This window comes from Lissotriton helveticus, chromosome 3_1 (genome assembly GCF_964261635.1).
Source record: "Lissotriton helveticus chromosome 3_1, aLisHel1.1, whole genome shotgun sequence".
NCBI classification, from domain to species: Eukaryota; Metazoa; Chordata; class Amphibia; order Caudata; family Salamandridae; genus Lissotriton; species Lissotriton helveticus.
This window is the reverse complement of record NC_136061.1, coordinates 596609248-596625877: the sequence shown is the minus strand read 5'-3', so window position 1 is coordinate 596625877 and position 16630 is coordinate 596609248. Positions and strand designations below refer to the sequence as shown.

At 40.7% G+C, this 16630-nt stretch overlaps 1 protein-coding gene across 3 annotated transcripts in view; it reads left to right on the top strand.

Moving 5' to 3' along the window:
• The window catches only part of LANCL1 (LanC like glutathione S-transferase 1), a 531190-nt gene that overhangs the window by 332126 nt on the left and 182434 nt on the right, over window positions 1-16630 (top strand). For all 3 annotated transcript variants that reach the window (XM_078680579.1, XM_078680580.1, XM_078680581.1), the window contains exon 6: window positions 11917-12063. In XM_078680579.1, the coding sequence (XP_078536705.1) occupies window positions 11917-12063 (147 nt within the window). The remainder of the gene's footprint in view (window positions 1-11916; window positions 12064-16630) is intronic.

Here is a 16630-nt window from a genome sequence, read left to right as displayed (position 1 = left end):
TGCTGCCGGGGAGCACTGTAGCTGGACGGATTAAAGCACTTCTTACCTCCATGAACCAAGTGTTGTGCTTCCTTTCAGTCTTTTTGTACAATTTTTCAATTTTTGCAATACAAACTGTGTTGTCTTGCACATGGATTCTGGTAATATGTATGCCTCACTCTGCAAAACATTTGTATTGAGATTTATAACAGCATTGTGCCTACACACTTGTTATGTCCTTAAGCTTAATGAGATAACGTTAAGCTTCATAAAATAACGGTGCTTACTGAAGTGTTGGATCTAACGCACAATAGAAAGATTTTTTCTGTTTAGGCAGTCTGTATTGACAAAATACAGTAAACAACAAATGCATTGAATTGAAATATATGATGTATTGTCAAATAAAAATATCTTGAAAAAAGATGTATATTTGTTTTTATTGCCGAAATTGAAAAATTGTACAAAAAGGTTAAACAATTTGGAAAAATTGTTCTGAACAGTGCACACTGCAACCAGGTTCTTATCCTGTTAGACTACTAGTTTTATTCTGCATGTGATGTCAGCACAATGCAGCAGTGCAGCACCCTCTGTTTATTATCAACTCAATTAATAATAAAAAAATGATTTTGAGTGATCCTCCATCTCCTGGATTTTCTACAAATTTGGAGCAACATCAGCAAGTGCTGCAGCATAGTGGGTGTCGACACATGGCGTGGGAAAGGGTTCTATAAGCATTTGGAGGACTTTTGCAGCTGGGCCAGGATTAAGGCCCAGGAACATCTTGGCTTGTCATTTCAACTAGATTCTTGGCATCCATGGATGACACCACTTGACAGGCGGGTCCTGTGAGAAGCCTGGCCAACCTTACATGCTCAGCTGGAAGGGGTTGAGCAGCATAGAAGTGGTAACTGTGTTATTTAAAATAAAGTTTAATTAGAGAAAATGAGTTGTGAAGAAGTTATCAAGTCATGTGTTCAGAAGGAAGTCTGGTCTAACAATCCATGTTGCCTCTATCTTCTGTTATTTATGTGTATGAATGGAATGGATGGTTTCCTTTACTAATATGTTTTTAACTGTTACACATGTGTTCGTATAAACTAATCATCAAAATGCAATAATGGAAATACTTTTTAAAAATAAATATTGTTTCAGCAATCCATTTCTGTCACAAAATTAGCATTTGGCATATTTAACATTTGTATTTTGTTAAAGTATTGTAATGTATTGTAATGTAAGCCTAACATTAGGTAAATTAAACTTCCTTGAAACCATATTATGACAATTTTTAGTAGCTGTTCTAAGAACAGCTTTTAACGATGGGAGCAAATGTTGGAATATTATTATAATATTTCCTATAACCTTATATATATATATATATTATTTTATTTCTGGGCATTATTATTTAATCAGTCCTGCACTGAAAATTTGATATGATACACTAATCGTTTTTTAAGTATAGACAATGAAATTGTTTTTGGTAGTCCAGGACAAAATATTCCTTTTTAATAGAATTTTGAATAGATATGAAATATTGGACATAGCTACTTCTTGGTGCTCATTCCTTTTTATCAGACAGAACTGCTATGAAATATCTCAGAAGGACCTGGAGCACAGACCAAGTCCCAAGACGGGCATTAGCGCTCTCTACCGCCAGTGAAGACACTGATAGCAGCAGGCAGAGTGCACCCGCCTGTAGATCAACCATCTCCTTGATCAAAAGACTCCTGGTGGAGGTTGTCGAGTCAACTGAGGGGTTGGAGAACTTGGAAACCACCAACCATAGAGGAGGCAGATATTAGGGTTTCTACTAACCTTCAGGGAGAACAGCCAGTGGTGTCCAAAAAGCAGATCCCACTACCATGGGGTCCAAGGACAACCCCACTTTAACTGCAGAGGCCCCAATGGCATTGAGGCTGCTAGCTGCATCCCTGCTGCACTTTCTTCTCCTCTTCCAAGTGCCAGCTCATAACAAAACCAGCAGTCCAGGGACATTTTTGCCCTCAATACCCCAGAGTCTCACGTGTTGACCACTTCCCTTCTCCAGGATATGTCTCATTAGTTGTACTGAAGGAGGTTTTAAGCATAGTTAGGGAGATGCAGGAATCAATATCTCAGGATATCTGGGATTTAGTAGAAGAGGTCCATATACTCACACAGCCAGTAACTGAATATATCAGAAATGTAAGTACCTTTACAACCTCATTAATAGTAGCAATAATGCCTTGTCTACCTCGTAATACTTTCCACCCCACCTCCTGTACCATTTCCCAGTTTGTTTGTCTTATTTGTTTCCCACACCACCCCCATGTATTGAATTTTCCATGGGGTGCCTGGTCTTGCAACCGCCAGGCATATTACGTCTGGATCAGAGGACACTATAAACATTGTTGCGGTGAAATGTGAGCCAGAGAATGCCCAGGTACTTCTGCCCCCCAAAGCTAGGAACTTGATTCTGACATTCTCTCCAGCTTAGGCCTTTATTAGTATGTAGGACAATGGACTTTTGTTGAAGAGTTTGACGCTTAGTTTGGACATAGTCGTATTATACGTTGTTTTTTAATTGATGCCCTTTTTTATATAGACTTGGTCTCTGGCATTTCCATTTTTTTTATTTGTGCACTCCAGCACACCCCCATATTTCTATCACCCTTCTGAAAAAAGACTGTTTTCCTTTTTGCCAATCCAAATGACACTTTTATTTCTGGAATAACTTTGCAATTTCTAACGTTAGCATTACTTTAGATAAAAATCTATTTGATTTAAAAAAATCATAATTTGTATTGATATTAATTATTTGTCTGCAGCAAAAATAAGCATAGCTGAATAGATAATGCATACAATTGCATTAACCAAATCTATCTTACAACCATAGCACTTAGAATGTCCACAAAGAACATGTCACAAATTACACTTTATGGTGTACTTAGTTTAAAATACAAAATTGGTCACAGATGCCCTGTTTACACAGGTACTTTCACAAAAATATATAGGCGTCAGTGCATGTGGTATGGCAAAAGTAGTGAATACTTGCAAATGTTCATTTCATTCGGGGGGTGAGTGGTCTGTTCTACAACTCTTCTAATACAATGCTGGGGGTGAGTGTTGTTGCAAGCCTGTTTGTCTTGATGGATGGTTTGGTTGTGCGGGGGCAGGTGTATGGGGCGGAGGTGGGTGATTTGTAGGTGTTGCAAGGGGATGGACAACTGGGTGTGTGGGTGGTGTGTCTCCTCAATAGGTTGAGGTGCCTCTGAAGAATCTTTTACATACATTGGTCGTGGAGACTGACATTGTTATTTGTTTGAAAACAGGAAACCATATCAGTGCACATTATCAATAGTTTCTTTCATCCAGGTGCAATTTGTGCACCCAAATATAATTTCTTAATCCGAAAGGAATCACGTGGTGTAGATACAAATCAATCTTTATTTCTTTTTAAAACCAGGTTCTTCACAGCCGACGCGCGTTTTGCCCCAAATAATGGCTTTTTCAAGGCTGTAGATCATACATAAAAACATACATATACACATTACAATCCATTGTTATTCGTTTGTTATTGCCTCTATCATCTTCGTGGGCGAGGCATTATGCCGTGCACTTTCTGCTATCAAACTACAAAGATGTTCATGGTTCATCTTTGCAACGTCTTGGTAACATTTCACAGTATCTAAGGTACAGAGCTACTTGTAAATCATTTGAGCGAGTCCATTAAGGGATAATTGTCTCATTCCATGAATATGCCCTGCACAGTGGTCTTCTGTTGAAAAACATTGCTCCTCCCAGAGTAAAGCATTATACCATGCCAACCCCCTCCTGCATGTATGGAGTGCTTGCTCCTCTTCTTAGGCAGGTTTGGCAGCTAAGTTAGCTGCTTGTAGGGGTTTAGATTACCCTGTAACTGCAAGAGGACGATGAAACTATGTTATGAAAAGCTTTAATAAAAAATAATTGATAAATTTAGTATTATGTAAACAAAAGTAAAAATCTAAAGGTGAATTTTGATCCACACATGGAAATATTGCATCTCACCCGCTGCAGCCCTTTCTGGATGAACTCTTTTGTGCCAGCTGCTGAGCCAGTATTCTCATAGTTGGCGTTGAAGCAGTAACTTCTGATCCAGCAGCTGTTGAGAGAATAGTGAAAAATTATAAACTATTAATGCCAGACTAAAAGTGATCTTTACTACAAAAGCTTACAAATCAGAGAAAAAAAATGAATGGAAAGCAAAAACACCAACAAAACACTTATGAATACAAATATTACACAGAAAATGCTGTTAAATGATTAATGGTGAGATGTCATAGCAGAAATCATGATATTGCCACCCTCACTTGAACATTGGATAGTAGAAGGCCTGATTGCTGCTGCCAGGTTATCCCTGGTTATCCCTGGTGCCATTGGTGGTGTTTCTGTTCACAGAGTGGACACCAGGGGCTTTCATATGCCGGGTCTGGTGGCTTAGTGGACTAAAGCATCCACTGCAGGGGCCTGTGTTCGACCTCATGGTCACAGGTTCAAATCCCAGCGGGTCCACTCAGCCTTTCATCCATCTGAGGTCAATAAAACGAGTACCATTGAGTTGGGTAACAATAAACATCTGTTATTCAGCGCCTTGAGACCTATGGCTGATAAGTGCACTTTACAAATACACATGTTGTGTCATGTTATGTTATGTTATATAGCAGACACGAGAAAGAAAGAGACATATGTAGAGGAGTAAGCCATTTTAAGTCACACATGATAAGGATATTTTTGGGGGTTTTACATAAAGTTTGAGATCCACAAAGATCTTCTCCAGCTAGTTAACACAGGAAGTAAAATATGTTTTCTAATGCTGCCCTTACAAAGCCCAGTCAAAAGGGAATTCAAATTGCAAAGTATAGCTGAATCAATCATTGTCTTCAATATTTGACCAGGGTGGAGGTAGAGATGTGTGACACTGTGTATATACAACTACCTCTAATAAAAGAGAGAGGGACCCCGAAACCAAAGGGATAGGGTTCCACAATTGACGTTAGTCAGAAAGAAATTCCCTTTGGGTAAAGTAACAATAGTACATAAGTACTTACAGGCATACAAACAACCATTTAAGCAACCCACATACCACACGGAAGCAATGTAGACAGATGAAACAGACAATGTATGTGAAAACACTCTAAAAATATTTCAAATTATAAAAACAATTTATTCAGGATACATTACATTAAATAAAAACAGAAATTGGGAAACACACAAGGACGGTGCAATAATCAATAAAAACAACATTCAAGTAAAAAGGAGTATACAGGGAAAAAGGATAGAACTCAATCAAAAGACAACGATTTTGAATTCCTCCTTAGTTTGTATTCCCAGATTCGCTCCTTAGGCGTCGACGCGTTTCGGCGGTGTATTCATTTTAATCCGCCTTCATCAGGACAATAATAACGTTTCCCAAATAATTTCTGAAATTTAAATGAGACCAATCTTAAGCTTACTTACTAAAGACAGAAGATCTACTCAATGTCCAGAAATCTAAAATCACAGTCTTTAAAAAAACGTAATGTTTCCAACTCATTATACTAACATACATATATATACATTGCTTCCAAACCAGAACACATAGTACATTAATCATGCTCATATAAGTATACAACATTCATAGCCTGACAGTAGTCGTTCAACACTTTTGTTAATCATCACATCGTTAAGGGCATTAAAATATATATGTTCATGCCTAAGTAAGAATCCAGGAACATTTGATTTTCCATGAGTATTGGTGTGCTGCATTAACCAAAACTTAACATAATAGAGGTGGCGCGAAAAGAGAGCAATGATACATCACCTACCTCTGACAAGAGATATGTCTGACAGATATTGTAAGGGGTATTCAGCCTCCTTATCGTCAAATCAAGATATTCGTCCAGCGAATTCTTTTTTCTATATGTACAGACACCTAGTCAGGAAAAATGAATATATTGAAGGTTGGCCCTCTAAATACCATGGCACAGGATTCACAAGGAACTTAGCTAATGTGTATCCTTTTTTTTCACACAAACTTTAGAGCAGTAAGTTACTCAATACTCTCTTCTATTTTGCTATGCCCATTAATTTGTACGTTGGAGAATAGGCATGTCCCAGATTATATCTGATCTGGATACTATAGTCGAGCAGAGAAGGGGGTAAATGTTTATAAATAACAGGGAGGCGGCCTCAGTTGAAAGCTCAATGCCTGTTAGTAACCCGGTGCTCTTATGGATAGCGTATACGTTCATTAAGCAAAAAATTTATACTCCAAGTACTTACTAGTCAAAAGTTAGTAGTATGAGGCGTAAATACGTCTTTCAGACTCATGGAGATCTCCAGCTAAGTGGCTGGTAGCTGAGGAAATATATATACATAAGAACAGGCCATTACTAGCTGAATGCTACGAAGTAAAGGATAATTGCTATTCAGATATCTAAAGGCATACTTACAAATAGTTAAAAAGCTAGTACGTAAACACGCAGTAATGATGTATTCAGTTCCAACTTGTCTCTTTTGATCAGGCTTTTACACGATTTAGTAACAGCATGGGTTCAGGGCGTTGTAATCCAAAGATACCCACTGTACGAGGGAAATCCTCTTTGTGAGCCCTGCATATTGTAACAAGAAAAGGGCAAATACCCTCGTTACAAGCGTGTTCTTAAAACGCTAGCGCAATAAAGTCTAAAGCCCCCATTCAGTGCAGTTACCTTGGGCGCTTTGGTCGCGGACGTCCTGCGTGCTTCTGTTCGTCTTCCCGGCTAGCAGCGTCTAGGAGAGACACGCACATTTAAATACCCAGCATTTACGCGGGTGTTTGTTGATGACGAAAGCGGAAATAATAGAACGGGAAAACAGACTACCCGTGCTACTGGCCACGTTAGTTAGAAGGTGACGTTTAATTATTAGGAATTATCTTTGTCATGATTAAAACGTTATGTGATTCTACAACAAACTGATATAGCGGTTAGTATTGTAATTCATATTTACTGACCGTCTTGAAAAACTAATTTAAAAAGGAATTCTTTTGTTGTTCGTTTTATTTTAATTTTAATTTTATTTTAAATTTTAAAGGGTTGCTAATGAAAAGATCACAAATGTAGGTCATTATTTTAGACATGAAACCTAAGTACTATGGGCACCAACCTTATATTAACAGAATAATCTGTTTTTATAATAGGGGACACCCTGTATTGTATACATCCAAAATGTCTAAGTACTGATGGTCTGAACGTATTATACAGCCAATAGAGACATCTGGGAGTCAATGATTGTCCTATGTAGCTCCAATAATCCGCTCCCATTCTTCTCTTGAATTAAGACCCTTCTTGACAGTGTCCAGAAAAGAGATGTACCATTGCTCCCTCTCCTTTCTCCTTGCGACCATATTGCCACCTCTTTTACCAATTTTGATTTTTTCTAATATAAACCAGCCAAATTCTGAATCCTTATGGCCCTTTTCTAAAAAATGGGCTACAATTGGAGCAGTGATTGTTTCCGTTCTCACGGCTGATCTGTGTTTCTGAAGTCTTGTTCGTACTTCTCTCCCTGTTTCTCCAACATAAGATAGGCCACATGGGCACTGCAGTAAATAGATGACGTTTTTACTTCTACAGTTATTGTGGGTCTTACATGTTATTTTTCTCAAATTACAGACAATATCTGGTCCCACAATACATTGATTGCACATGTTACAGCTCCCACATTTCGTTGTACCAATAACCTTTGTGCCATCAATAGTTCTTTGTTTCTCAACTGATTCATCTTTATAGGTATGAACCAATAGATCACGAAGGTTGCTGTTCTTTTTGAATGCGAATAAGGGCTTTTCTAAAACTACATCTTCTTCGTGATTCAGAATGTGCCAGTGCCTATTCACAATGTTTTTTATTTGGTTACTCATGTTTGAAAATTTACTAACAAATACAACCTTATTGAGGGGCTTCTTTTCCTTAGGGGTATTGTGAATCAAAGCATCCCGGTCAAAAAAGCGTGCCCTTTTCATAGAATTTGAAAGAAGTTTTTTTGGGTATCCCCTATCTTTCAGTTTGAGTTTAAGGACTTCAGCATGTTTGTAATAGTCATTCAAGTCAGAACAGTTTCTCCGAAGGCGGAGAAACTGACTGAAGGGAATACTTTCCCTTTGGGATTTTGGATGGAAACTAGAATATTCCAACAATGTATTCTTCGCCATTGGCTTGGTATATAATTCTACTGCCAAGACTCCATCACAGTTCTTTATGCATATATCAAGGAATTCAACCCTGGTGGTACTGTAAGATGAGGTAAATTTTAGGTTGGGATCTCCTAAGTTGATCCACAGGAGAAATTCCTCCAGGAGTTCAATTGGCCCGTCCCATATGAAAAAGATGTCGTCTATGTAGCGGTACCAGCCCGCTACATTTTCGAAGAAAGGGGCCAATTCATTGTTGATGTGTATGTCTTCAAACCTGCCCACATAAAGGCAGGCCAGACTAGGGGCACAGGTGGCCCCCATGCTGGTCCCTTTGAGCTGTTTGTAATAGTCATTTTTGAAGAGGAAGATGTTGTTAGTAAGAATAAGTCTCACACAGTCAACTATAAAGTCCTTGTTGGCCCCACCAAGATCTTGTCCTGACAGAATTTCATCGATCACTTCTGTGGTAGCCTCCTGAGGGATATTCGTGTATAACGACTCAATGTCTAGGGTAACTAGACATTGAGTCTCCCCACAAAAAGGAATTCCCTCAATCATTGATATGATATGTGCTGAGTCTCGCACATATGATTTCAATTTGCACACAATGGGTTTCAAAAAGTGGTCGACATACTTGCTGACTGGTTCCAATAGCGAGTCGATACTACTCACTATTGGACGCATCGGTGGATTGGATCTGTCCTTATGCACTTTGGGCAGGCCATAAATGGCAGGTGTTCTGGGCTCAGGATTGTTGAGGAAGCAAAACTCTTCTTCACAAATAAACCCGGACTCCTTGGCATTTGTGAGAAGAGCGAGGCATTCATTCGCTACTCTTCTTAGGCTGGCTTCGGTAGTACGGACATAGTGTTCGCTGACCCCAAGGAGCCCCAGCATACGCCGCTCATAGTCCCCGGTGTCAAAGACCACCACACCGCCGCCTTTATCTGCTGGCTTGATAGTCAAGGAGCCATCATCTTTCAAATGATTGATGGCCTCTCTTTCACTAGCTGAGATGTTATGGTTGTAACATCGCTTTTCTTTATTGAAAAGTTTGTGAATGCCACTTTCAACTGCCATTTCAAAGGCTTCGATGTTTTTATTCACCATACTAAGAGTGGGGGTGAATTTGGACTTGGGTTTTAAACCGGAGATGTTTATTTTTTCTCTATACTCCCTGTCTTCAAAAAATCTATTTAATCTGATCTTCCTAAAAAATGAACGTAAGTCCTTTTCAAACTGAAATTTGTCTAAATTGGTGGATGGTACGAAACTGAAACCTTTACTTAGAATCCCTATTTCTACATTGCTCAGGGTTTTACTTGATAAATTGATTACTGGTAATTTGGTTGTTTCCAGTACTTCTTGTTCCGGGTGCTTAGATATTCCTGCTGAGGAGGTGCTTGGTTGTAGTTCTGCGGCGGAAGACCTTGAATGTTGTTTTTATTGATTATTGCACCGTCCTTGTGTGTTTCCCAATTTCTGTTTTTATTTAATGTAATGTATCCTGAATAAATTGTTTTTATAATTTGAAATATTTTTAGAGTGTTTTCACATACATTGTCTGTTTCATCTGTCTACATTGCTTCCGTGTGGTATGTGGGTTGCTTAAATGGTTGTTTGTATGCCTGTAAGTACTTATGTACTATTGTTACTTTACCCAAAGGGAATTTCTTTCTGACTAACGTATATACAACTACCCTCTCGGTTCTAAATAGACTGGTTAGCCATAACTCCAAAAGAGCAGACATTATAGTTACCAGTCTCTACCATCCTTGTGCTCTGTGGTGTCAGTCTAGGTTTTGTTGTAGGTCTAGGAGCAGAAGTAAATATTGCGGTAGTTAGTGGATGGGAAAACATCATAGGGCATTAAAAGTAATAAAAGAAAATATAGAAGTATATTTTACTTGAAAAGTGCATTTTGAACATCATATTTGAGTGCAATATTACTCAATTAATATACCATTAAGAATACAGTTGGGGAATTTGCATAACAAAGGCCCTGAGTTGGGGTCTAGAAAACAAAGTTATACAAATGCCTTGCAGTGTAGTAGTGGGGTTGGTAGCATAAGGAAATACGTGTGGGTGTAGTTCTGTTACATTGAAAGACATGCTTTGTGTTGGTCAGATGCACTTATAATTACTCCTGCCCCAAGTGAAGCAATCAATTTACTTTGAAGAGTGGCTGTAAGATATGGACAAACATTAAACGAACATGAATATAAACTGCATCCTTTTAGTAAGATCTGAGTTAGAGGCTGTGTTTGAGGGGCATGTATATGATGTGTGTTTAATAATATTGGTAGGGAGGAGTAACAAATGCCTGATTTAGATCTTGCCGGACGGATTACTCTGCACAACGGTGACGGATATCCTGCCCGCCGAAATATAAGTCCTATTGGATCTTTATTTCTGTGGGCAGGATATCCATCACCATTGTGACGGAGTAACCCGCCCGCCAAGATCTAAATCAGGCCCATAGTTTGGTCAGTGATTGTAAAATATTTTGTAATGATGATGAGGTGGTTAAAACATTACTTGGCCCCATGTTGATGTTATCTGCAAACAGGTAAGGGAAGCCTCTTTGAAGGGGTAGAAAGAGAGACAGTAATGGGATCCAGGAGCTTTCAACCAGTGGAGTCCTCGATAACTTCTCCACCACATGCCTACTCTCATCTTTAAATTTTTTCTGTATAACCTCCTTTCAAGAGGCTGCTTTCTGTGTCCCTCTGAGAATGAATGGAGACAGCCCATGTAGTTTTTTGTAGTGTCTGACCACAAATTTAGCTACACGGGATGTCTCCTCCGCAGTGAAATTCCTCTTTCTCTTCAGATTTGAGGATGTAGTCTCCATTGTTGGGGGCAGAATGTGGTTTCCTGGTGTCTGCAGGAACAGGAGTAATGCCTAATCTATGCAGTGTGCAGTATTAATATGGTTGGAAGCGAATAAGAATCAAGTATGAATGTGATTTTGGGAGGTCTCCGCTAAGTGTATGGAACGTAAAATACGGTTATAAAACTTTACGTAGCAGACTCTGCCCTCTGAACTGAGGGGGTGGAGATACACGAGTCTACACTAAGGAGTAAGTTTACACTCGAAAATAGTGAATATCTTAAACGTAATACAGTTCTAAGTAGATGCTGTAGTAAGTGTACACATGAATACATCTACACATGTAAATTTACCTTTGTAAATAGGCCCCTATGTGAATCCAGTCCGATTACCGTGTTCTTAAGAAATTAAGAGATTGGCTTTGAGTTGAGCAGTTTCTTGATTGTCTTCGAGGCTGAACACGGTCAGCATAATATTTCCTCCAATTAGGGGGGTCACCTACTTCTTTCTTTCAAGCTTCCTGCCTTCAATGTGAACTGCAAATGGATAGCTTTAGAAAGAGAAGAAACGTCTCTGCCTACCTTCTGTTTTTTCTCCTCCTGAAGTATCAAAGGAATCTTAATTATGGGATTGTCTGGCATAGGTGGAGTGGCACCCACCAAAGGCAAAAACAAATTCTAATTGTTCATTTCTATTTTTGTGCTAGAACTTCATATGAATGTAAATGCTCCAACACCCAGTATCTACATATCTAGTGAAAAACAGTAAACATACAATAAATGGACACTGTCTTCTTTTTGCAACAAATATTTTACTTCAAATGGGAGCTTTATGCTGTCCTTAGACTTTACTTTGGCGCCATAGCACTTGAAAACTTCATGTGTCATTTATTCACTAACAAGTTTATACCATCCTGTTTGTCCATGTGCAGGTTTCTGAAACAGTACTGGCATCTGGAGAGGGTCTGGCCAGGAAACGGAACCTCAGCGGCCGCAGTCCACTTATGTATGAGTGGTACCGAGAGTACTATGTGGGCCCAGCACATGGTCTTTCTGGAATTTACTACTTCCTCATGCAGGTGAGAGCACTGACATGTCATAAAGACCTCACATAATAACGAATTATTTGCACAGTATGTTATATTACAAATAATTAAGGTGCACAGTTATGTTGTGTTAAAAATACTTGGGAACGCACAGTTCACCACTGGTTTCTTGGCACTAAGTTGTGATCTGTCTGAAGAATTTAAGGGACAATAAATAACTCATCAAGGATATCCGCAATGATAGGCTTGTCTAAACTGGATTTTTAAGTAGTTTCTGTGCCATTTATGATCTGGAGAGAATAACATACGCATAGTCAAGACCTAGGCCAAAATGAGTTACCATTACAGCTTTTAAAGCCTCCATAGAGAGGTATGGTAATGGCTTTCTGATTACTCACCACAGCAAACAATACATTTTGAAACCACCGAGTCGAGATGCTGTTATTATCTATTATCGCACCCAGAATTGTGGCTGATTTCTTGGAGGCAGGAAGAGGACACATTCCTGGAAGTCATTAATGATGGGTCCAAAGGTCAGGATTGTTGGTCATTATTACTAGGGCTGTTTTTTCTGCGTTCAATTTCAGGTGATTGTTTACCATTCATCTGCAGATAAAATGCATTATATTTTGGAAGCGCTGTTGATAAAGGGTGTTTCCATCTAACCATGGAAATAACTATGAATCGTGTGCATAATTACACAATTATACAACAGGACCCTCTCGCAACCAGTCCTCGTATTAGGGGTCTGATATAAATATTAAACAGACAGCACAGAGCCTTGAGGGACTCCACATTATACATTCAGTCTTTCTGCTAACTAAGATGGCAGGTGTGCTGCTTGTACCCAGTCCTTCAAAAATGATTGCACTCATTTTAGGTGAAGACCCTTTAAGCCCATCGCCATGACAAGATCCAACAAAGTTTCATGATCCACTGTATCAGAAGCGGCATATTGGTCTAATAGTTCAAGTGTTGACACGACGCTCTTATCTCTATCTAATCTCAGATCGTCTATGACTGATGGTATCACAGTCTCTATATTGTGGGTTGGTCAAACCCAGCTTGTAGTGGAGCACGATCAGAATCTGTAGAGAATATAGGCTGCATAACGTTCCTTACATTTTAAGATTATGTTCAGATCATGCTGTAACAGAAGACAGGATGTTAAAAAGTATAATTCCTCAAAAAGTAGATGACGCCGTGAGTTCTTGATAAGAAGGTTTAATGAGTTTGTGAGAATAAGAACAGCTCAGCCGAGGAGGAGCTTCGCGAGCATTCAAAATGGTCACGTGAGCACAGAGCTCCCGAGACCCTGCGCCGCCCTTCGCAGAAATCCTGAATTTATCCTGAATTTGAAGATGGGCTTTTGACAACCAGCTCTGGCTGATCTTAATATCCTTCGAACATTCTGATTCGGACGCCGGGATCCACTTCTACGTCGTCTTGGACTTTGCGGCCCACCCCGGGACGAGACCGGGGACTTGGCTACGCTACAGGCCAGAGAGCAGTTAAACAACAACGGCTGGAGGGATCTCCCCCTCTGGAGGGTCGCTGCCCAACTTTCGGTTTCGTTTTCCTGCTCTCGACTCGGACTGACCGACTAACTGCTCGGGTCTCCACTTGACCCTGTTGGGTTCTCCTTTGCCAGTGAGGTGCCTTCTCATTGCCTGGCTATCCCTCAATATTGGCATCTACGCTGGTTTTTGGCTAGTTTCGCCGTCTTTTGCCATATTGCTGCCGGCCATTTTCACCAGGTCGCGCAGGCCCCTTCGGGGTCCGTTCCCCAATATGGCCACCAAAACCGAAGCGGAGAAACGCAAGACTAAGCCGCCATACCGTGGGGGCCAGACCCAGACCAACATTATGGACCACTACTCCCAAGTGAAGGGTTCTCCCAGTAGTGCTGGCCGTACGCCTGATGATCCTAAGGCTGCCTCCGCTGCTAATTCGGAAGTGTCGCTGCAAGATGTCATGGGAGCCATTAACAGTATGAAGGCCTCCATGGGACAGCAATATGAGGCTCTTGCCTCCAAAATCGACACGGTGGCGGTGGATGTAACATTGATTCGAGCGGATCTGGCGAAGACCAACGAGAGGGTCAAGGCGCTGGACCTCAAGACTTCCAGTCTGACGACTGATGTTACCGACATCCAGACTGAGATCGGGAACTTGCGTTCATCCCATGAGTCGATGACTCGTCGTCTGGAGGACTACGAAAATAGGGCCCGCCGCAATAATGTGCGTATAATCGGGGTCCTGGAAAATCCCAAATCTGCAGCAACCGACCTCCTGGTGGAAGACCTAGTTTCCAATTATCTAGCTCCCGCTGGACTCACTAAATTCTTTGCGGTCGAGCGCGCTCATCGAGTTCCAGGCGGGAAGGCTAAGCCGGGGGCCCCCCCGAGACCTATCGTTGCCAAGCTGTTCCATTTCAGGGACAGAGACGCCATCCTGCAAGCTTCTCAGGAGAAGGGCCCTGTGCAGTTCGAGAACGCCACTGTGAACTTCTACCCAGACTTTACCCCGTTTGTTCAGAGGCAGAGAATGGCATTCCAGGAAGTTAAGAGACGTTTGCCGGACTTGGGCCTCAGGTACGCCATGTTGTTTCCCTCCAGACTTCGTATTGAGTGCGGGGAACAAACGTTTTTCTTCGACCGACCGGACAGTGTCAGTGACTGGCTTGACTCTTTGCCAAATAGGGATGATCGTGCCGAGCACCCCGGCGGCGCCAATGGTGGTTCGCCGGAGCAAGAGTGACTTGTGGGACCGGACGTCTGAGCTTTATAACCTCTTCAGCTGAGTTTGAACAATGATTCTTTTGTTTTCCTTATTTGTTGGCCTGAGGGTGGCGGGGGTGAAAGGGGACTCTTCCTCCTCCGGGGTTCTTCGTGTAGCATGGGGTTTGAAGGGGCGACAGGCACACTGCGAGTTGGGGTGGCTTTTGAGTCTTATGCAGGGGTGCAGGGTGGGGGGTGTTGTAACGGGTTCGTCTTGGGGGGTGGTGGGGGGTAAAAAAATATATATATTTAAAAAAAAAAGAACAGCTCAGCCACCCATTTCCTTGTCCCAAAGCCATCTGATCTCTCTCCTCACATTCTTGGGACTTCCCTGTATTCTAGAATGAAGATGTGCAAATGCACATTATAACACATCTCCCTTACTAGTAAAGAAACGAAACCGAAAACCAAAGCCTAAGACAAACAGAAGTATAACATGGTGACGAAAAAGGTATATTAACAACTTATATACAAGTTAAACATGTCTCAAAAAATTGGTACAGAATGAGGTGAACTAAACAAAATAGTCATGCAAATGCAAAGGAGCACGAGTTTTCCTATTCGATCTCCTAAGAGTTTCACCATTATTTTCCTAACCGATTTTGTCATTATCCACTGATTCACCCTCACCTTTATTATTAGATTGATTTAAATCATCGTCCAACATTCTCACCCTGCTTACAACTGCCCTACCAAGATTCCAAATTCTATTACAGAAGTTTCAATTGCTTTATTTTAAAATTTTGATCACCCTCAAAGGTTTAGAGAACTTAGATCCAGTTATATTCCATCCTGGTTTTTTAATCATCACAAAATCACCAGCAGCAAATTTTGTGGCTTTAACAGCATGTCTCACATCATAATTGGGGAGAGGATGTGGCTACCGGCTATGACAGTATACTTCAAATCTGAGGAACCGGGTTCGAGTCTCTGCAACGACGCTCAACATCCTGTGATTCTAGGCAACTCACTTAATCTCCCCATGCCTAACAAAAAAATGAATGTGTCAGTCTGTAACGAAACTGGTGCTCATGTAAAGCGCTCTGATACGTTCGGGTCAAATTCGCACTATATAAAATTCCTCAATAAAAAATCTTTTGCTACTCTTACACTTCTCATCTTCCTGTCTGTCCCAACTTCCATTGTCAGTATTATCACGCCTGCCAGAGAGAAATTTATTCACTCAAGAAGGTTCCAAAAATGTACCTGTATGCCTTCCACAAATAAGGAAAAATTGTGACTTTCCAGTAGTTGTGTGTGGTGGGAACTTATACGTGGCAACTCTTTTAGAAACCTCTTCTTTCCAATAAAGACAGTTATTATTTGCCAAAGGGATGGTTTCTTTCAGGACTCTGTTGAACCATGCTACAGTACCATTGGACTTAGGATGATAAAGAGCAGATTTTTTATGTGATATTCAACACCCAAGAAGAAAATCGTCAATCTCTTTCTAGACCAACTGAACCCCATTAACAGTTAACAGGGTTTCTGCTAAGCTTTTCCTAACAAACCGCTCTTTCAAAAAATTAATTACTGTCTTCGTGTCCTCACCCCTAGAGAAGTTTAGATCAGGCCACTTAGAGTATGAATCCATCACTACAAGGACATAGTTGCCCTGACCATCTCCATGTATGGGACTCAGAATGTCTAAGGCAATATCCTTCCACTGTCCACTTGGACTTGTTCTGATAATCAGGGGTTGAGTTCTTGTTTTCATTCTCTTCTCACTCAAAGCACATTGTCACATTCACTCACCAAACGCTCCACATGGAGATCCATACCAGGCCACCAACAAGTTGTCGGTAACCTCTCCTTGGTTT